This window comes from Abramis brama (assembly GCF_963993115.1).
Source record: "Abramis brama genome assembly, chromosome: 13".
Lineage (NCBI taxonomy): Eukaryota > Metazoa > Chordata > Actinopteri > Cypriniformes > Leuciscidae > Abramis > Abramis brama.
The window spans coordinates 2,380,261-2,403,818 of record NC_139975.1 but is presented as its reverse complement, the minus strand read 5'-3'; the positions used below and the strand labels follow the sequence as shown (position 1 = coordinate 2,403,818).

The following is a 23,558-nucleotide window of genomic DNA, read 5'->3' as shown; positions in this document are numbered from 1 at the left end:
AACTCGTAAATACGATCTATACGAGATGACTTGAACGCACCATTAGACCGACTCTGGAGTAAATTAGTTCCTCCAAAGGAGTTCGTAGTTCCTGCGGTGCGAACACACACACACGGCAAAATCCGGGAACGTCCGCCAATAGTTTGGGAACTATGAAAAGCTTCCTCCGGTGCGAAAGCCCCTTAAGATCTTCAGCTAATAATACGCCTGTTTCATTTTAAATGCAGGTTTTTTTGTCTAGTTTTTCCATCACAAGCATCAGGTTTATTTCTTTGACCCCACTGGGAGATATCTGTTCTTGTTTGAAGTCATTTTGCTTCTCCAGCGAATGCTGAGATATTTGTACCGGAAAGCAAGACTAATGTACTGAGGGAGAACAGGGTGTTTTGCCCTGGGGTTTGTTTTCTTCTGCTTCTCTTGTATTGCCGTATGATTTTCCACTGAAATTATTTATTGTATTTGAGGAAAGAAGAGAATGTGTTTGTGTGAGTGTGATTTATAGTTCAGATGTGGCATTATTCTGGTTCTCCCCTGTTTAACCTCCATTCTGGGGTGACCAGTCTTATTTATCGTGTGTGTGTGTGTGTGTGTGTGTGTGTGTGAGAGAGAGAGAAAGAAAGAGAGAGAGGCTGTAAATTTCACTGAGTTGCAGACAGATCCAATCACCAGCACTGGAGGTCACACACACACACACACACACACACACACACACACACACTGACTCACAAACACACTTGCACACACAGACACACACTAACTCACTTACAAACACACAATCACACACACTGAATCACACACACACACTTTCACACACAGACACACACTAACTCACTTACAAACACACAAACACACACACACTAACTCATAGACACACTCGCACACACACACACACACACACACACACTGACTCACAAACACACTTGCACACACAGACACACACTAACTCACAAACACACTCACACACACACACACACACACACACACACTGACTCACAAACACACTTGCACACACAGACACACACTAACTCACTTACAAACACACAATCACACACACTGAATCACACACACACACTTTCACACACAGACACACACTAACTCACTTACAAACACACAAACACACACACACTAACTCATAGACACACTCGCACACACACACACACACACACACACTGACTCACAAACACACTTGCACACACAGACACACACTAACTCACAAACACACTCACACACACACACACACACACACCCCACACTCACTGACTCACAAACACACTCGCACACACAGACACACACTAACTCACTTACAAACACACAATCACACACACTCAATAACTCACAAACACACACACACACACACACACACTAACTCACAAACACACTCGCACACACACACACACACACACTGCCTCACAAACACACTTGCACACACTAACTCACAAACACACTCACATACACACACACACACACACCCCACACTCACTGACTTACAAACACACTCGCACACACAGACACACACTAACTCACTTAGAAACACACAATCACACACACTCAATAACTCACAAACACACACACACACACACACACACTAACTCACAAACACACTCACACACACACACACACTGACTCACAAACACACTTGCACACACAGACACACACTAACTCACACACACAAACACACTCACACACAATCACACACACTCACTAACTCGCTTAAAAAACATACTCACACACACACTAACTCAAACAAATACACACTCACACACACTAACTCACTTACAAACACACAATCACACACACACACACACATTAACTCATTCAAACACAATCACAAACACAAATACGCACACACTCACACACACGCGCGCACTCTCTCTCACGGTCACACACACTCACACACCAATTTCTCCACTCCATCTTGTTGCTCTTGGCTCACATTTGACACTTAATTTCATCATCTCTCTCTCTCTCTCTCTCTGTGTGTGTGTGTAGTTTTGAGGAGGTCAGGGAAGTGTTACGCACATCAGGGTTTTCGTGTGTTAAATCTGTAGGACAGCTGGAAGGACGGAGCTTCTGTAAAGACACACACTGTCAGGACCTGCTGGTGTTTCCCAACAGCATGAAGAGGGAGCTGACCAACACCAGATTACTGAGCGACTGCAGGCTCGTGCTCCAGGTACACACATTTATCCAATAAATAATCAACATATTATCTACATATTTATATTGCACAATAAACCCAGACTGGGTGATCAGCAGAGATGCTCCATTCTGACATTCGTGGAATCGACTCCTGGTTCTGGAATCGATTGTTTTTCGATTCTTCTTGTTGTTGTTTCGGAAGTTGCGTTCATTATAGGCTCTTGTCGTGTTGTGTTTCGCCATTATCATTGGCTGGTTGAAAGAAAACGTAATAAAAATAGGTAGCATCATTTTATTTCAAATAAAAATTAAGATAAAGAACCTCATGTCAGGCAACCATTACCTCTTCAAGTAGTCCAAGCGGTGCTCAGAACCTTTCAGTTTCATCACCAAATCATGGAGGTTATAAAACTGGTTTCTGTAGTAGTAAAATGCCATAAGATATTATGTGTTGTTTTCTGGGGAAATAAATAAAAATTAAGAAAGTTGTTGCTTAAAACAAGCTAAATGATCTGCCAATGGGGTCAGAGAAATAATCTTGTTTCTGTTTGAATTAACATTATTTCTCTGACCCCACTGGCAGATCATTTTGCTTTTTTTAAGCAACAACTTTCTTAATTTTGATTAATTCCCCCAGAAAACAGCCAGGACATGATATCTACTTCAGTAAATCCATCTTGATTTAAGAATGTTTATATATTTGGACTGGAAACAAGACAAAAATACTGAGTAAGAAAAGCATTTTTTGCAGTGTATGTATTGAATTATTTTATTTACTGAACCGCCGCTGATCTTTTTGGGCACCCACCAGAAAGATCCCGCAGGAAACTCAATCGAGTGCCAAGTCGTGTTGTGTGTGTGTGTGTGTGTGTGTGTGCAGGATAAGTCGTGTTGTGTGGGCCCCTGGGCGCTGCGCCCCCTGCTGGCTGAAGGAGAAGACGTCCTCATGACCGGGTGTTTCTCGTCTCGGACCGTTGCACACGTGTCTGCGGTGTCTGCACACACACACACTGACACACACGCTGACACACACATCTCTCCGGCGCAGAGCACAGTGATTGTGTGTGTGGGAGATGAACCGCAGGCGCAGACAGATGAACTACAGAACACACTCGCCAAAATGGGCTGCAGGAGTAAGAGATTATTTATTTTATTTTATTTTATTTTATTTTATTATAATTTACACACACATTTATATATACATACATACATACAATACAATATAATCTATAATATATAAATATATAAAAAACACAAATTAAATAATTTAACACAAAAGTGAATTCAGACATCACAACATTATAATGTACAATATGATAAAAATATAAAAAAGTTGAAAAATTAAAAAAAGATTTGCATGCAAATTTAACATGCAAAAAGTGAATTAGATTATACAACATGAAAGATGGATTTTTATAAGAATACTTTGTATATTGAAAAACAAAATTAAAATATAAGTGTATATATATGTGTGTGTGTGTAGATTAGATACATATATGTATATATTGTATATAAAACAAAAGTATACAAAAAGTGAATTTAGACATCACAAAATTAATGTACTATATGAAAAATTCTTTGTGTGTGTGTGTTTGACCTTGGTATAAAAAAGTAATTTGTGGACGCTCACTAAGAAATGGAAACAAACTTTTTTATTGCCAAAGTTATTGTTAGTTCCTCTACAGCAAATATTAATTGAAGAGCAACTGAAGACGAAACTAAGGTGTGTGTTTGTCAGATGTGAAGCTGCTTCCAGTGTCTCTGGAGTCTCTGGATGTGTGTGACCCGCGTCTCGAGGGGGTTCGTGTGACGCTTGTGATGCCGGCGTGTTCCCTGTCTGCCATCAGCAACCCTGTGGATTACATCATGCAGGAGAACAGAGGTACACACACACACACACACACACACACACACAGAGACTCTGAGCATCCGTCACATGTGTTTGTTCTGATCCGCTTTCAGACCCGCGGCTCATGCTGGATCTGTCACACGGTTCCGTCTCTCCAGAGAAACTCCAGACACTTGTGTGCCGACAGAGGAAAGACCTGCAGCGCGTCGTCCAGTGTGAGTGTGGGTGTGTGTGTGTGTGTGTGTGTGTGTGTATGCACTGCAAAAAATGCTCCAAATATCTAAAAATTAAATCAAGATCCATTTACTAAAGTAGTAAAATGCCATAAGATATTAAGTCTCGTTCTCTGGGGAAATAAATCAAAATTAAGTGAGTTGTTGCTTAAAAAAAGCAAAATTATCTGCTAATGGGGTAAGAGAAATAATGTTAATTCATACAGAAACAAGATTATTTTTCTTTATATTTGAGATAAGATTATATTTGGACTGGAAACAACAAAAATACTAAGTAAGAAAAGCATTTTTTGCAGTGTGTGTGAGACGCAAGCTGAGTTTCACTCCGAGTTTAAACACTTCAGTAAAGGATCTACAATCGTAAATAAGGATGTGTTAAAAACATTTGTCTAAAAAATTATTCACTCTAGAAATTTCTGAATAATTAAGAAAAATTATTCACTATAAAAATTAATTCAGAAAAATAATTAACTCCAAAACTAATTCAGAAAAATTATTCACTTTAAAAAATAATTCACTCCAAAACTTAATTCAGAAAAATAATTCACTCTAAAAAATAATTCAGAAAAATAATTAATCAAAATTATTCAATATTTTTAAATGTAATCATAGTTTAAGTTTTGACAACATCTGTGATGCACATCAGTTTTTACATTATTTAGCCAGCATAATCATCCTTTAGTTTAGTTTGGTTTGGTCAATGTTGTCGTGCCCCCCAGTAAAATCAACCTCTCATTGAGTCTTTCAACACCACTGAGCACAACTAGTTCAAACTAATGTAAACCAGCATAAACTGGTGTAGACCAGCAGAGAACCCATGATCCGGTGTAACCAGAGCTGATCCAGTGGTTTATATAAGCTGATGAGTGATTTGAACATGCCTCGCTGTATTGACATTCATAATTTCTGTGATGATTTGTGTGTTATTGATCTTGTAAGAGTGTGTGTGGGAGTGTGTGTGAGAGTCTGAGATATCCGATCGTGAAGAGGCTCCGTCCCTCCCTGCAGATTAACACACCATTAATTAACGGCCAGTACAAATCGAATGATGTGTACATTTACATTTATGCATTTTGGCTGACGCTTTTATCCAAAGCGACTTGCATTGCATTTCAAGTTACACATTTACATTATTATCAGTTCTTGCTTTCCATCGAACCCATGACCTTGGTGTTGCAAGCGCCAATGCTCTACTGTTTGAGCAACAGGAAAGCTGTCCGTCAGTGAACAGACAGTCATGCCAGTGTGTGTGTGTGTGTGTGTGTGTGTGTGTTCCTCAGTTCCTCAGGTGCGGGCGGTGCTTTACACCACCTGTTCTGTTCACTCAGAGGAGAATGAGGAGGTGCTGAAGACGATCCTCTCACAATCACAGGAGAATCCCTCCACAGTGCCGCCCTACAGGTGTGTGTGGGTGTGAGTGTTTGAGAGTGTGTGTGAGTGTGTGTTTGTTTTTTTACACACTTTTGCACTAATGCATGACAAAATGAGTAATAAAAATATGTGTGTGTGTGTGTGTCAGGCTGAGTTCTCCAGGTCTCCTGCAGGACTCCATCACTGAAGATGAGGACAATTCACAGGAGATGAAGGCCAGTTTCTTCAGACTGGAAGCATCAGATCATCACAATGGCTGTTTCGTAGCTCTGCTCACACGACAGGTATAAACATCAGCGTTACATTCCCTTAAACATCAGCGTTACATTCCCCTAAACATCAGCGTTACATTCCCTTAAACATCAGCGTTACATTCCACAAAACATCAGCGTTACATTCCCTAAAACATCAGCGTTACATTCCCTAAAACATCAGCGTTACATTCCCTAAAACATCAGCGTTACATTCCCCAAAACATCAGCGTTACATTCCCCTAAACATCAGCGTTACATTCCCTAAAACATCAGCGTTACATTCCCCTAAACATCAGCGTTACATTCCCCGAAACATCAGCGTTACATTCCCTAAAACATCAGCGTTACATTCCCCTAAACATCAGCGTTACATTCCCTAAAACATCAGCGTTACATTCCCTTAAACATCAGCGTTACATTCCACAAAACATCAGCGTTACATTCCCTAAAACATCAGCGTTACATTCCCTAAAACATCAGCGTTACATTCCCTTAAACATCAGCGTTACATTCCCCTAAACATCAGCGTTACATTCCCTAAAACATCAGCGTTACATTCCCCGAAACATCAGCGTTACATTCCCTAAAACATCAGCGTTACATTCCCTAAAACATCAGCGTTACATTCCCTAAAACATCAGCGTTACATTCCCCTAAACATCAGCGTTACATTCCCCGAAACATCAGCGTTACATTCCCCAAAACATCAGCGTTACATTCCCCGAAACATCAGCGTTACATTCCCCAAAACATCAGCGTTACATTCCCCAAAACATCAGTGTTACATTCCCTTAAACATCGTTACATTCCCCAAAACATCAGCGTTACATTCCCCAAAACATCAGTTACATTCCCCAAAACATCAGTTACATTCCACAAAACATCAGCGTTACATTCCCTAAAACATCAGCGTTACATTCCCCAAAACATCAGCGTTACATTCCCCTAAACCAGGGGTGCCCAAACTCAGTCCTGGAGGGCCACTGTCCTGCAGAGTTTAGCTCCAACCCCAATTAAACACACCTGAACCAGATAATCAAGGTCTGATTAGCTGGTTCAGGTGTGTTTAATTGGGGTTGGAGCTAAACTCTGCAGGACAGTGGCCCTCCAGGACTGAGTTTGGACACCCCTGCCCTAAACATCAGCGTTACATTCCCCAAAACATCAGCGTTACATTCCCCAAAACATCAGCGTTACATTCCCCTAAACATCAGCGTTACATTCCACAAAACATCAGCGTTACATTCCCCTAAACATCAGCGTTACATTCCCCAAAACATCAGCGTTACATTCCCCTAAACATCAGCGTTACATTCCCCTAAACATCAGCGTTACATTCCCCAAAACATCAGCGTTACATTCCCTAAAACATCAGCGTTACATTCCCCGAAACATCAGCGTTACATTCCCTAAAACATCAGCGTTACATTCCCTAAAACATCAGCGTTACATTCCCTAAAACATCAGCGTTACATTCCCCTAAACATCAGCGTTACATTCCCCGAAACATCAGCGTTACATTCCCCAAAACATCAGCGTTACATTCCCCGAAACATCAGCGTTACATTCCCCAAAACATCAGCGTTACATTCCCCAAAACATCAGTGTTACATTCCCTTAAACATCGTTACATTCCCCAAAACATCAGCGTTACATTCCCCAAAACATCAGTTACATTCCCCAAAACATCAGTTACATTCCACAAAACATCAGCGTTACATTCCCTAAAACATCAGCGTTACATTCCCCAAAACATCAGCGTTACATTCCCCTAAACCAGGGGTGCCCAAACTCAGTCCTGGAGGGCCACTGTCCTGCAGAGTTTAGCTCCAACCCCAATTAAACACACCTGAACCAGATAATCAAGGTCTGATTAGCTGGTTCAGGTGTGTTTAATTGGGGTTGGAGCTAAACTCTGCAGGACAGTGGCCCTCCAGGACTGAGTTTGGACACCCCTGCCCTAAACATCAGCGTTACATTCCCCAAAACATCAGCGTTACATTCCCCAAAACATCAGCGTTACATTCCCCTAAACATCAGCGTTACATTCCACAAAACATCAGCGTTACATTCCCCTAAACATCAGCGTTACATTCCCCAAAACATCAGCGTTACATTCCCCTAAACATCAGCGTTACATTCCCCTAAACATCAGCGTTACATTCCCCAAAACATCAGCGTTACATTCCCCAAAACATCGGCGTTACATTCCCTAAAAGAGCAATTACTGAAGCGATGTAAGCGTTGACTCAGGACCGCCCCCTGAGTGTGATTGACACGTGGATCAACATATTAGTTTAGCATTCAAAAACAAATGGCATCATGTATGTTTTACTCTTATTTGTGTCTTTGAAAGCTCTTGAATGTGGTTTAGGAAGTGAAAATATTGGTCAGATTGGAATACTTGCATATATATTATCACAATAATAAATTTGGTTTCTTTTTTTTAAACATATTATATTTATTACAAAAAATACTCAAGGCCAAAAGCGATAGTAGTAAAATGACTAATATGTATTTAAAATATATTTATTTAAATATTTAGAAATTAATTTTCCTAAAATATGTTTTGAGCCAAATTTTTGTATATTATTTATATATTCTAACATTTAAAAAAAGAGATAGAAGACAGATAGAAGAGCGAGTCTGTAAACTGGAACAGATATTGTGTTTTTAGGCTGGTTATTTTTGTGTTTTTTTGTGTTTCTCTGCGATCGTGTTTATGCTAGTTAAGCTCAAAGCATGCTGGGAGTTTCTCTGGGGTTTGATGGAGACGCTCTTTGTTTCTCATGTCCATGTTCTCCTCGACTCTAATCCCACTGTCTCTGTTGAGGAATCCCGTGTTTCCCTCGCTCTGCTTTCATCCGCAGCTAAAAATAACTCAGCGCAGAGACGGAGAAAGAGACTCGATTGAGTTTCCTACTGGGATCTTTCTGGTGGATCAAAGTTCCCCTGAAATGATCTCCAGTAAACGTGTTTTTTTTTTTTTTTACGTTTCATACATGACGAACGTTCCTGTGTTAGATTACAGCAATCCGTCATATTTATCCCTCCTCTGACAGTCAGAAAACATCATCAAGCCTCCATATCCTTCCTGCTACGACTAATAAAAGCCACTAATAAAGATTATTGTGGTTCGCTTAAAAAGGTCTCATAAAAAGGCTATTAGATGCGTGTGTGGAAATATTACCATCCTCCCTCCTCCCAGTTTTATGATGCATCTGTACGTTCTCACCTGGGACCAATAAAGTCTTCAGAAGCGTTCAGATTAGAGGACCTATTATGCCCTTTTTTCTGGGCCCTGGAGGTGTTCTGACACGCTCTGACATTTGTGCTTATTTCTGTTACTTGTAAAATTGTCATGGCTAAAGTCTGATTACACTGTATTCAGCACAAACTCGGCTACAATAATATGTAAGCAGCATGTACGTAAAAGTTTGTATTTTTGAGAAAATTATGTTTAAGTGTGGTTTGTGAAAAAAACAAAAAATATTTAGTCACTGAAATAAGGCCATAAAACTTGTTCACAAGACTTTTGAAAATTGTATCACGGAGTCTATAATTTTTGCTTCATAATTATGTGAAAATTATCCTGCCCTAACCCTGCCCACAAACAATATATTGATTTAAAATTTGTAAGACATGTTTTTGTGTAAGAAAACTTTATGCGAGGAGGGCGTGAATCATCATGAATATTGACGTGTTTCACATCTGGGAAGACAAAGACCTACTACGTGAAGAAAATCCAGCAAAACGAGCCGGCGCGTTTGTCGACCCCTAAGGGTTAAAGTCTTGATGTTGTTTCAGGCTCTACTAGAACAGGTTTTCCTGCTTGAATGTTGATTATTCTCCTCATATTCTCCATTGTTGCAGCTCCTCTCTTCCCAGTCTGTCAGTAATGCTCTGTTTACTTCCTGTCTCTATGATGCCCCTCCTTCTGAAAAGCACACTGTGCTCTGATTGGTCGGCTGGATCAGTGTGTTGTGATTGGTTGAGCGCTTCAAGTGTGTTTGGGAAATGTCCCGCCCCTTCCCATAACCGCCAGTTTAACACTACTAACTAACTCAACCAGGCCCCGCCCCTTTATTCTGCATATGAACAGGCACGTGCACACATAGACATCAAAGGGGGCTTGAGCACCTGCCCTTTTTATTCCTGGAGAGAAAGTGCCCTTTTTTCTGGGGTGCTTTTTTTTATTTTATTTTTTTAAATAATATATATTTCTGTTTGCGCACAGCTTCCCTGTCAAACAAATATATTTATTGAAGAATAGTATATATAAATATCAGGTCAGGAGTTCTGAAGCGCTCCCTCTCCCCCGATTGTTAAACCGATTGTGTTGCTTCCGCTAAAGAAAATAGTACGCTCCGTCTACGGTTAGAATCCTGTGAGTCCATAGCAACGCTCTGTTTTTCATGGCAACGGTTTGTTATACTCCGCACAGCGGTCTGTTATCAAGAAATAACAGACCGCATTCTACATTGGAATTCAACCAAGCCATGTAATAAAATAAGTTAGTAATAAAATAAGCATATATCACCACCAGGTGATATGCTTTAGTTATTTTGTTTATCCTATTTACCTGCATTGCCCTGTCAATTAGATGCAAATGTGCGCATTTTAACTAGTTGAATGACGCCTAATTTGCATACAGAACGTCCCCAGTTAATGACTTACATCAAGAGTCTTTCCCCCTAACTTTTTATTTATGAGTAATTTAACTTTTATTTCCTCTAAACCTTTATAAAATAGTATTCCATACAACCACAAATACATACATGACATTGGCTTTTATTGAATTTTTACTCAATTATTTTGGTAAGTTTAATTTTAAAGTGTTATGTATTCTGATAACACCAAAATAATTAAAACGATGTAGTGCCTTGTGCAAAAATAAACAAATTATTAGCAAAACACGCCCCTCTGCTTGATGCAGTTATTTAGGTTATTCTAAATATATAGCCTACTTGAAACTATAGAAAATGTTTTCAAAACATGCACATTGTGGAATGGTTTCCTTTGCTGCTCTATAAACCTAGTGAATACTAAGGAGACCATGGTTTCTGTGTGAACTGATTATTTTGTAGACATCTTTTGAAAATGAAACAATTGTGTGAGTTTGAGGAAGATAAAATTAATTTACTTTTTTAATTATTTTTTTAAAAAGGAAGTCAGAGTTGCGTTAATATATATACTTTTTTGTTTAAAAAAAACAAAACAAAAACGTAATTATGAGAAGTGCCCTTTATTTCACTTGAGCCCCTGCCCCTCAAAATGTCTGTGCACGTCCCTGCATATGAATTATTATAAATGAGGAATATTGTGACGTGTTCGTTCCCGGAAGAAACTCAAGACTACAATGGAGGTGTTTCAGGAGTTCAGAAACACTGACACTGATATAGAGAAGAACTGTGGGACTTTGCAGAGATTTTTCATGATAAAACAGCAACATTACACACTGAAGAAAGATGAAGATGGAAAGCATGGTGTTCTTTAAAAATAAATGTTCTTTATTAGCATTGATGGTTCCATGAAGAATCATTAACAATGTAATCTTTCCATTGTACAAAAGGTTCTTTATAGTGGAAAAGGGTTATTTAGATTTGTAATGTTCTTTGCAGAAAAAAGGTGATTTTTCAGAACTGATCACTTAAAGGTGAAAATAATGAACCTTTTTGGAACCTTTATTTTAAAGAGTGTAGACCGCAGTGTGTGTGTGTGTGTGTGTGACCTCGTGTTCAGCTAAAGGACAAACATAATGACCATAATCTGGGACCAGAACTGCATCATAACCACACGATGGGCAATAAATGTGTGTTCAGGAGGAGGGCAGGACGTATTGAATAATTCAGCCTCATGTCTGCATGCGTTAGCATCAACAGGGCAAAACCTCGCGTCCTCACACACACACACCATCTGAATTATTCACTGGGAGTGTGTGTGTGGTGCTGAGACAGCAGATGATCCTTTAAGTAACACACACTGAACTAATATGCAACACACAGAGAAACGTAAATTATTAGAAAAATATTTTTCCCTGAATAATTGGAAATGTTTATGGTTGGTCCACATCATGTCTTTTTTTTCATTTGGCTCAAAAATATTTCAGGAAAATGTATACATTTTAAAAATATTTTATTTAATTACTATAATTTTACCTTTTTGTGTATATTTATATAATAATACTATATTAAAATGAATATAAATAATATTTAATTATAAATAATAATAATTTATTTTTTTGTATTATATATTAGTTATAGTTTTTCCCCACAGTTCGACTGATTCACCATTTATATATTTTTTGCATTTGTCAGATGCTTTATCTAAGTGACTCTCCAGAACATGTTAGGGTATGCTTACACGACACCATTTTCAACTAAAAACGTAAAACTTTGAATTACCGTTTATTTACACGACAACAGCGTTTTGGGATCCTGAAAACCGTAAAAAAAAATTTAAAAAGGGTTTTAAAGTGCAAGCTTTTGAAAACGATAGCATATGTTATCATCTCTGTGTAAACTAAAAAAACACGAATTTGTGAAAACGGTGCCGTCATGCGTTACATTTTCAGTCTGAAGGCGCATTCTTTACAAAGTGACATCGCCATCTACTGGCCTAACAGCAGAATACAGCGATTTTAGTTGTTTTCGCAGATCCCTGTGAACGGGGATCGTTCTCGTCTGTACATGAAAAACACAAAGGAAAATCTTTTTCATTTTTAGTTCATCGTTGTCATATAAACGAACCCTGATACAATGTTTTCAGCCTTTTCTTTGCTCGTCTCCTACACAGCTTGAACCAGAAGTGAAAGAAACGCCACAGCAAGTGCTCGCTCGCGCAGCAGCCAAAGGCTTGTTAGACGGACTCCACCCGAACCAGCCAATCAGGAGAGAGGGCCGACGCCGACGGTCCCGAAGAACACCAGCCAATCGAGTGCCCTCCACGAAGACACGCCCACACACCACGCAGAGCGACCAATCACTCGTGGCGGATTTCTTGAAGCACGAGATGAAGGGAAGCAACTCAGCGCCGATGATTTATCATCAGAGCGACAGCAGAACTCAGTCTCGCAGTTCGTCACAATTTACATTTACATTTAGTCATTTAGCAGACGCTTTTATCCAAAGCGACTTACAAATTAGGACTAAATTAAGCGAGTCATCATGAAGAGGCAAAAACAACGCAAGAAGTGCTCAAAATACAAAGTTCAGGCATTATTCAGAGTAGCATAAGCCCAATAAGTGAGGTTTTAAAGGGAAAGGGAAGGTTTTTTTTTTTTGTTTTTTTATGCGGTTAAGTGCTCACGGAAGAGATGGGTTTTCAGCTGTCTTTTGAATGTTGTCAGGGATTCTGCTTTCCGGATGAGGGTGGGGAGAGCGTTCCACCAGCAGGGAACTGTGAATGAGAATTCAAAGGAAAGTGATTTTGTGGCTCTCTGTGATGGAACCACGAACCGTCGCTCGTTGACCGATCGTAGGCTTCTGGTAGGGATGTAGACTCGTAGGAGTGAGTGAAAGTAGGAGGGAGCTGAGCCTGTGATAGATCTGTAAGAAGCGTCAATGCCCTGAACTTGATGCGAGCAGCGAGAGGTAGCCAGTGCAGAGAGATGAACAGAGGAGTGACGTGGGCCCTCTTGGGCTCGTTGAAGACAAGACGAGCTGCAGCGTTCTGGATCATCTGTAGAGGTTTAGTTGCACATGATGGAAGTCCAGCCAGAAGAGCATTGCAGTCGTCAAGCCTAGAAATGACCAGGGCCTGGACGAGAAGTTGTGTTGCATGCTCAGTTAGGAAAGGCCTGATCTTCCTGATGTTGTGCAGTGCAAACCTGCATGATCGAGCTGTCTTTGAAATGTGATCTGTGAAGGTCAGCTGGTCATCAAACGTTACTCCAAGATTTCTGACCGACCTTGATGGGGTGATTGATGATGACTCTAGCTGGATAGTGAAGTCGTGCTGTAGAGATGGATTGGCAGGGAGGACGAGAAGCTCAGTCTTTGCCAGGTTGAGCTGCAGGTGATTTTCCTTCATCCATGTCGAGATGTCCGCCAGACAGCTTGAGATCCATGCAGCTACTGTGGGATCATCTGGTTGAAATGAGAGGAAGAGCTGTGTGTCATCAGCATAGCAGTGGTAGGAGAAACCGTGTGCCTGTATGATGTGTCCCAGTGATGTGGTGTAGATGGAGAAGAGGAGGGGACCAAGAACTGAACCCTGGGGAACCCCTGTGGTCAGTTGATGTGCTCTGGATACCTCGCCTCTCCATGCGACCCTGAAGGACCTTCCTGTGAGATAGGACTCAAACCAGTGGAGTGAAGTTCCTGTGATGCCCAGTGATGAGAGGGAGGACAGAAGGATCTGATGATTCACAGTGTCGAAGGCAGCAGATCCAGGAGAATGAGGACTGAAGATTTGGAAGCAGCTTTTGCGATCCGCAGGGCTTCTGTGACCGACAGTAATGCAGTCTCAGTCGAATGCCCTTTCTTGAAGCCAGATTGGTTGACATCCACCTGGTTGTTTAGAGACAAGAAGGATGTTACTTCGCAATGAATGGTAGGAGAGAGATAGGTCTGTAATTCTCTACAAATGATGTGTTTAGTGTTGGTTTTTTAAGCAGTGGAGTTACCCGAGTCTGCTGGAATGCGGTAGGGAAAGTGCCAGTATGGAGGGATGAGTTGGTGATGTGTGTGAGTGCTGGCAGAAGTGTGGGAGAGATGGCTTGTAGAAGGTGTGAGGGGATGGGGTCTAGAGGGCAGGTGGTAGGATGACTGGAGTGGAGAAGTGTAGATACTTCTTCCTCGGTTAGCGGAGAAAAGGAGGACAGAGGGATATTGGCTGTGGAAGGGGTCAGTCTGGGTTCCTGTGTGTGTGGAGCTGAGAACTGACTGCTGATAGCTGTTGTCTTGTTGGTGAAGAAGTTTGCAAAATCGTCAGCAGTTAAAGAGGAGGCGGGTGGAGGTGGACAGAGGAGAGAGTTGAATGTCTTGAAGAGTGATCGTGTGTTAGAGGAGCTGTTGATCTTGTTGTGGAAGTAGGAAGATTTTGCAGCATGAACATCCACAGAAAAGGAAGAGAGGAGAGATTGATACTCAGGTCAGATGTGTCATTTGTTTTGCGCCATTTCCTCTGTCCTGAGTTCAGTCCGGTGTTCACGAAGAACCTCAGACAACCAGGGGTTAGAGGGAGTGGCGCGTGCTGGCCTGAAGGAGAGAGGGCAGATACTGTCTAGAGAAGAGGTTAGAGTGGAGCATGAGGTATCTTTTGCAGTATTCACATCCAGAGATGAGAATTGTGAGGGTGAGGGAAGAGAAGATGACACGGCAGAGGAAAGATGGGAGGGAGAAAGTGAGCGCAGGTTTCGTCTGAAAGTGACTGGTGGTGGGGTTGGAGGTGCAGGGGTAGAGAGTTGTAGACTGAAAGTAATGAGGAAATGATCTGAGACATGGAGAGGTCTCACCAAAATGTTGTCTGTGATGCAGTTGCGTGTGTAAACCAGGTCCAGTTGGTTGCCTGATTTGTGAGTTCCTGTGGTGATGAGTCGTTTGAGATCGAAAGAGGCTAGGAGAGAGATGAAGTCTGTTGCATGCGGCTTTTCGAGATGAATGTTGAAGTCACCAAAGACTAGAAGTGGGGTGCCGTCCTCAGGGAAAGAGGACAGCAGCACATCCAGCTCCTCTACGAAGTTACCCAGCTGACCTGGGGGGCGATAAATGACTACAATATGGATCTTATTGGGAGTTGTAAGTGTAATAGCATGATATTCAAATGAGTTGTTGTTGCATAGAGAAGAGAGCGCTGAGTATTTCCAATTGTTAGAAATGAGAAGCCCTGTATCCCCACCCCTCCCAGACTGGCGAGGGGAGTGAGAGGAGGAGAAGTTGTTAGAGAGAGCAGCGGGGGTTGCTGAGTCTTCTGGACGAATCCAGGTCTCAGTCCAGCCCAGGATACTAAGAGTAGAATGAGATGCAAAGGCTGGAATAAAGTCAGCTTTATTGACTGCTGACTGACAATTCCATAGACCCACGGAAAGAGAGAGAGGTGTGTGTGGGGATGAGAGAATGGGACGCAGATAAGCAGTATTGCGCTGCCTTTTGCGCGTGATGAATGGGCGTTGCCGAGAGATAACAGGAATGTATTGAAAACATGTTGATTAAGGTGTAAAATAAGATAAAAAGTGGAAAGGGAAAAGGAGATACTTAAGTGCCTTTCTGGTGTCCTTGCTCGGTGGTTCACACGAGGAGGCTGACTTCCAGCGCGCAAATTACATAGATATAGATATAATGCTTTCACCGCTTGAGTGAGGACAGCTGTCTCGGTCCGGCAATTAAGTCAATAAAGCGAAAATGGGGCAAATCGAAACTGCTAGGAGCCAAGACTTAAGTGCAATTAAAACTGCAATAATAATTTTCACACGCAGCTGTTTATTAATGTAGCAACGTGTCTAAATAAAATACAGAATTATGTGAAGTTAAAAATGAAAAATAAGCAGAGAATCGAAGATAGGCTTACCTTGAGTCAAATACAACACTGAAATAACAGGAGAACTGAGTATTCTAAAAACCACTTGCGCGCTCTTGCCGTGCGTCCTCTATGCTGACCGCTGGTCCTGAAGAAATGGTTAATTTAACTAGATAACATTATCTTGGTAACAACATTAGTTAACTACATTAGTTAACATGAACTAATAATGAACTGCATGTATACAGCATTTATTAATCTGTTAATGTCAATTTCAACATTTACTAATACTTTATTAAAATCTTGTTAACATTAGTTAATGCACTGTGAACTAACATGAACAATGAACAGCTGTATTTTTATTAACTAACATTAACAAAGATTAATAAATGCAGTAACAAATGTATTGCTCATGGTTAGTTCAAGTTAGTTAATACACTAACTAATGTTAACTAATGAACCTTATTGTAAAGTGTTACCGATATCTTTAACCTGTTAACTGTCACCCCGACTTTTGAGCATAAATCTGAGCTTAAATATTGTAATTAATGAATGCTTTGTAATACAAACATAATGCTGGTCTATTTTTAACTCTTTCCCCACCAGAATATTTTGTTGTATGAATGAATATCTGAACATGAAATATATCAAAAGAAAGAATATGGTGAAAACATGGATTACCGGAATTTTCCGTCAATGAGTTAAAGCAGATACAAAATTTACAGAAGTTCGTTTACTGAGTGTGCCGAACTAAATATTTAACTTATACAATCTATATATTTTACAAAACAATCTAAAGCCATATCTCTCACCAAGTTGTGTTTAAAATTTGAAATTGATGTCACAAAAATTAAGTCGCTAAATTACTGTGCAATGTCCACTTTCAAAAAGGTATTTACAGGATGAATTTTGAGTGAAGCTTTCAAATTATATGCAATTTGTGATAATTATTAAAATATGTGATTAGGAAAAAAAGGCTATTAAAAAAGCTCCCGGGACGCTGACGGTTAACAGGCTCCATCAGTCGTTAACGGAAATGTTTTTTTCAGAGTAAACCACTGAGGAAAACTAACCAAACTTCCGGTTTACTTCTCTATCTCCGCAGATCAACCCTCTAGGTCTCGACGTCTCCTTCAGGGCGTGTTCTCCAGGACAGGCTCCACCCCTAACACAACAGGCCACACCCCTAACACAACAGGCCACAGCTTTAAGACAGCAGGCTCCACCCCTAACATAACAAGCCACACCCACAACACATCAGGCTCCACCTCTAACACAACAGGCCACACCCCTAACACAACAGGCTCCACCTTTAAGACAGCAGGCTCCACCCCTAACATAACAGGCCCCGCCCACAACACAACAGGCTCCACCCCTAACCTCGCCTCTTTCTCTGATTTATACTGTACTGGTTTGAGCACTGCTTCAGTATCTGTAATCGATGATCACTCCTCAACGCCAGTCGCTCCGCCTAAAGGCCGACAGGAAGTTCTGAGGCTGACGACTGTCATGTTTCCTCCCGTTCTGTCGTCAAGCGACGGTCTTCTTCCCCAGAGGCGGAGCCATGCTCTTACAAGCCCCGCCCACACCCATCAGCACTGGAGTTACTCGACACCGACTCTCCTTCGAACCCAAGCGGCGTTCAGAGTGAGACTGAATCATCTGAGGCCGTGGCTGTGACACACACACACACACACTCTCTCTCTCTCTCACACACACACACACACACTCACACTCACACTCACACTCACACTCACACTCACACTCTCACAAAAACACACACACACACACACTCTCTCTCTCACACACACACACACACACACACTCACACATACACACACTCACACACTCTCTCTCTCTCTCTCACACACACACACACCCCCCAGAAGCATTAGTGAGGCTACCGTCAGTATTTTACTCTCTATCTTAGTAATTAAGACGTTAAGAATGTTAATTAGACGTGCCAGATATCTGTATAAGATCGCATCTAACTCATTAGCACTGCTAAACTGCACTGTTCAAATGTCACTGCCATCAAAATACCATCAGCATATTTTACAATATCATTTGGAACAAGCATGCAAATAAAACAAGGAGAGACTCATTTTTTTGTTTTGATGTCATTTATTTCCACAACATGTTACATTAATATGGTGTAAAAATGAGTGTCTTAGTGGTTGATCTGGGTTTAAAATATCATTTTGTGCGAAATAACATTCCTGTGTTTGTCTATTTTTGACTTGTACTGTAGCAGGGGTTAGACGTGTGTGTGTGTGTGTGTGTGTGTGTGTGTGTGTGTGTGTGTGTGGCTCATCTAAAGCCCGAAACACTCTACGCATGTACACAAAACCTTTTAGCTAAGCAAGCTCGAGTTCATGCATCACTGCGTTCCACGATTCATAATGCAATGCAAGTACATTTAGCATTTTCAGCCTCAAAGGCCGTTATAGCGTAACATTAGCGTAAACCAGCGTCCGCTAACGCTTCTCAAACAGTCAACAGTTGAGGAACTGCCTTAAGACAATGTTGCTCTTTAAAGTCAACAGGGTTTGCATCATTTTACTTTCACAATGTGACATATTTCAGAAAGAAAGAGTATATTTAATGCAGGAAAAACATGGGACTTTATTTTACCATTTGAGAAATGATGCAGTTGTAAAAAGTGTGTTAGATACCAGGTAGAAAAACAAAAGGGTTCGCTGAAGTCTTTAAAGCAGTTTTCTGTTAAATTTGCAAATCGATGCGTTTCAGCGTCCTCTAGTACAGATCAAATATGATCATCAGGTTTATTTGCTCAATCATTGCATTGCATTACATTACATGTTTTAAAACTACAGAGCTCTGATCATAAAACTGAGCATTTGAATATCATCTTACTAAGACATTATTGGCGGATATTGATATTTATATGCATATTATGTAAGTATCTGCTACTGTTATAAAGATCACGTTGATTTACATTATAAGCATTCGCATTTCATCACTTTTTGACCATATAAATATGAGCGTTTGCTCAGTTTGGGCCTCTGAATAAAACAGCTGCTTTTTCCCCTCCATATTCTCACTTTATGAGCCGTAAAAGCCTGATGCTTCAAATATGTTTAATAAACTGTTCCAATTCAATATATTAGATTTTTCGGACTACTATTTCCTATGTCAGGCTTTAATGTTGACTAATGTCTTTAACTGGACATCTGAATCAAAACAGCTGGTTTCATGTGGTTGAGACATTTAAAGGACAGTATTGAGGTCTTTTGCGTTGTGTATGTACAAAAGGAGCGCATGTTTTCCAAGCGTTCATGTCTGCATTTGCGTACTTGTGCAGGGAATCTCTCAGGCTTTAGTGTTTAAATGAAGCAGAAGTGTATTTGTGTGGTCAGAAAATTCAGTTTTGCTCGCATTACAGTGTTGTTTTGAGCAGATATATAGAGACTCGTGTGTGAACATCATGATGTGTGCTTGCTAAAACATTTCACACACACGTTCCCCTTTTCCTGCTACCAAACACCAGAAAATTCCCACTCAATTTCTTGGGGAAAGAGACCAAAATTTCAAAGGATCCAATTTCCTCGTGTGGACGAGTGGCATTGAATGAATGGGTGGTTTGAAATGAAACACACATATGGCACAGATCTGAATCCAGGTCACGTGTGCAAAGACTGAGTTACATTGATCTGAGCGTGACCGTAATCGGTGAGACATGAACTCTGACGCCCTCCAAATACTTCAGTGAAAATGTGTCAGTGTAAGGCAAACTCATGCTTTATTCAGGACACTCAACGTTCGAAAAGCTTCTCGTTACGCACAGCGACATCTTGCATTATACTTTTTGTCTTTTGTTGTTGTTATGTTGTGTGTTTCTCTTCTCGACTGCATCAGTAGACACACACACACACACCTGCTGTCCATCACAGCTGTTCTGCTCCGTCATTGGTGGGGAACCTCGGGGGCGGGCTTCTTTTTCAGAGTGTCTATGATTGATTGGACGCCGCGCTTCACGCTGGACGTTACGCGGCGAGTGACAGAGTCGCTAGGAGCCGGAGTCGAGGAGCCTGTCTTCTCCAGACACTTCTGATACCGCAACTAGAGGAAAACACAGGATTATACACACCACCGTACATGTAACTTAAACTTTATGTACAGCATGATATTCAAGAAACTTTTAAGTTCGCTTGAGAAATTTTTTGCGTTTGCTCGAGAAATATTTTGCATTCGCTCAAGAAATGTTTGTGTTTGTTTTTTGCGTTCGTACGAGAAACTTTTGAATTTGCTCGAGAAACTTTTACGTTCTTTTCAAGAAAATTTTGTGTTTGTTCAAAAAACGTTTGCGTTTGTTCAAGAAACGTGCTTTTGTTCAAGAAAATTTGCTGTTCGTTCAAGAAACTTTTGCGTTTGTTCAAGAAACTTTTGCGTTCGTTCAAGAAACTTTTGCGTTCGTTCAAAAAACTTTTGTGTTGAGTTTGCTAAAAAAATTTTTTGCGTTCGCTCAAGAAACTTTTGCATTTGCTTGAGAAACTTTTGAGTTTGTTCGAGAAATGTTTGCGTTCTTTTCGAGAAAATTTTGTGTTCGTTCAAAAAACGTTTGCGTTTGTTCAAGAAAATTTGTAGTTCGTTCGAGAAACTTTTGCGATGAGTTTGCTGGAAATTTTTTGCCGTTCACTCAAGAAACTTTTGCATTCGTTCGAGAAAGTTTCGTGTTCGCTCGGAAAAAAATTGTGTTCACTCAAGAAACTTTTACGTTCATTCAAGAAACGTTTGCGTTCGTTCGAGAAACATTTGCGTTCGTTCGAGAAACTTTTGCATTTGCTTGAGAAACTTTTGCATTTGCTTGAGAAACTTGAGTTTGTTCGAGAAATTTTTGCGTTCGTTCAAGAAACTTTTGCGATGAGTTTGCTAAAAAAATTTTTGCGTTCACTCAAGAAACTTTACCGTTCGCTCAAGAAACGTTTGCATTCGCTTGAGAAACTTTTGAGTTTGTTCGAGAAACTTTTGCGTTCTTTTCGAGAAAATTTTGTCTTCGTTCAAAAAACGTTTGCGTTTGTTCAAGAAAAATTGTAGTTCGTTCGAGAAACTTTTGCGTTCGTTCAAGAAACTTTTGCGATGAGTTTGCTGGAGTTTTTTTTTGCGTTCACTCAAGAAACTTTTGCATTCGTTCGAGAAAGTTTCGTGTTCGCTCGGAAAAAAAAAAGTGTTCGTTCAAGAAACTTTTACGTTCGTTCAAGAAACTTTTACGTTCGTTCAAGAAACTTTTACGTTCGTTCAAGAAACTTTTACGTTCGTTCAAGAAACTTTAACGTTCTTTCGAGAAACTTTAGCATTCGCTGGAAAAAAATTGCGTTCATTCAAAAAAACTTTTGCGTTCGTTCAAAGAACGTTTGCGTTCGTTCAAGAAACGTTTGCGTTCGTTCAAGAAACGTTTGCGTTCGTTCGAGAAACTTTTGTCCGCTCGAAAAAAAATAGCGTTCCTTTAAAAAACGTATACGTTCATTCAAGAAACTCTTGCGTTCATTTGAGAAACTTTTGCGTTCGTTTGAGAAACTTTAACATTTGCTCAAGAAACTTTAACGTTCGTTCGAGAAACTTTAGCATTTGTACGAATTTTTTTTTCCATTCGTTCAAGAAACTTGTGTTTTCGTTCAAGAAACTTTTGCATTCCCTCAAAAAAAAAAAATTGTTAATTCAAGAAACTTTTGCATTCTTTCAAGAAACTTTTGCGTTCGCTCGGACAATTTTTTGCGTTCGTTCAAGAAACTTTTCCATTCGCACCAAAAAATGTTTGCGTTTGTTCAAGAAACTTAAGTTAATTCAAAAAACGTTTGCATTCGTTGAAGAAATGTTTACGCTCGTTCGAGAAACTTTTCTCAAAAAAATTTTTGCGTTCAAAAATTTAGAAATTTTGTCTCCCATCAAATTATGTATAATGTATTTAACCTGCAATAATCTTTAAATGAGAAACAGGTGACACTCACCACACAGGCCGACTGCACGGCCTCCGACACACTCCCCGCGTTGGGTTCGCACCAGAACACGTGACACTGGAAGTGCTGGTTCCCAGTGTCCATGATGAAGGCAAACGTATGAACGTCGCGTCCCACACCCATGAAGGACAGGAATCGCACTCGACACTCCACTATGACCTCGTCCTCCTCTTCCTGCCCGAACAGAAGAGAAATGACAATAATAAACCCGTCTGTCCGATGTCACCACCACAGGCCCGTTGGAGACACTCTAATCCATCAGACGTTTGGAATAAATGTGAATGTGCCATCAGGGTCCAAGTGGACTGGAAAGAGAAAAATGTGTCGTGTCTCAGATTGTCCTGGTGTCCATATGGAACAAGCTTGTGTTGTTTTGACATTTAAGGAGAGACACTACAGGTGAATAGGGTAACATTTTTAACTAGCAGATATCACCATGAAACTTCCCCAGTTGATTACCTACATTAAGATTTATGTTTAAATATTAATGTTTAGTGCACGAACTCCATCGCACACCTGTAAGTGATAGGTGCGTTGGATAATGAGGCCAGATAGGACGTTACAATATATAAGGAACTCCCGCACAAAATTGCAAGTTAAGATAGTGTGCGGGAGTTCCTTATATAAATATTAATGTTTAAAATTAATTTAATGTTTAAATATGCAAATTAGGCAATTTATAATTAAATATGCGCTAATTTGCATATATTTTAAAAAACGAAAACGAGTATTGGATAAAGCCAGGTTTAAAATTATTTTTTCATTGTGTTAACATATTAGATGGGAAAAAAATTACAGAGGGATTTATGGATATCTACTTGTGTTATCCTGTAAATCAGAATATACTGTCAAGAGCCTTAAAAAATGATTTTCACCATGTTTTTTTGGAATACAATGTTATATAAATCAGGCTAGGTATAATATATTTACAAATCGCTCTGTAAATGTCTTCATAATATAACTAGGTACAAGACTGGAAAGTTTGGTGTATATCGGTGCTACTGAAGTGGAGATTTCGGACTTGGAGTATGAGAGAAAAGTCATTTTGAGAAAACGGGCTTTAAAGATTTATATCAGCCAATGAGATCGCGCATTCAGCCCTTTTACTTTCACGATTGGTTGCTGATAAAAAGGAAATGACCATATTTGGATCCGACAGCATTGTACAGGAGAGAGAGCTTTCCAGCGGTGTGTGTGATGACAGGGAGCGGACAGCGATCGTGGAGCAGCGGGAGGATTTACAACGCCAACTTTTGTTGAATTTATGAGAAATCTA

General features: G+C 40.3%; 2 protein-coding genes across 4 annotated transcripts in view; one reads left to right on the top strand and one right to left on the bottom strand.

Moving 5' to 3' along the window:
- The window catches only part of LOC311094854 (putative methyltransferase NSUN7), a 37,036-nt gene extending 18,915 nt beyond the window's left edge, over nt 1-18,121 (top strand). For both annotated transcript variants that reach the window (XM_084133036.1, XM_084133035.1), the window contains exons 6-13: nt 1,990-2,173; nt 3,020-3,272; nt 3,878-4,021; nt 4,102-4,203; nt 5,502-5,622; nt 5,741-5,876; nt 12,642-12,921; nt 17,410-18,121. In XM_084133036.1, coding sequence (XP_083989162.1) covers nt 1,990-2,173; nt 3,020-3,272; nt 3,878-4,021; nt 4,102-4,203; nt 5,502-5,622; nt 5,741-5,876; nt 12,642-12,921; nt 17,410-17,984 — 1,795 coding nt within the window. In that variant the 3' untranslated portion in view covers nt 17,985-18,121. The remainder of the gene's footprint in view (nt 1-1,989; nt 2,174-3,019; nt 3,273-3,877; nt 4,022-4,101; nt 4,204-5,501; nt 5,623-5,740; nt 5,877-12,641; nt 12,922-17,409) is intronic.
- A 299-nt stretch (nt 18,122-18,420) lies between these two features.
- Nucleotides 18,421-23,558, bottom strand: part of apbb2a (amyloid beta (A4) precursor protein-binding, family B, member 2a) — a 36,853-nt gene continuing 31,715 nt past the window's right edge. For both annotated transcript variants that reach the window (XM_084133034.1, XM_084133033.1), the window contains exons 14-15: nt 22,274-22,456; nt 18,421-20,387 (exon numbers count right to left, since the gene is read on the bottom strand). In XM_084133034.1, the coding sequence (XP_083989160.1) occupies nt 20,232-20,387; nt 22,274-22,456 (339 nt within the window). In that variant the 3' untranslated portion in view covers nt 18,421-20,231. The remainder of the gene's footprint in view (nt 20,388-22,273; nt 22,457-23,558) is intronic.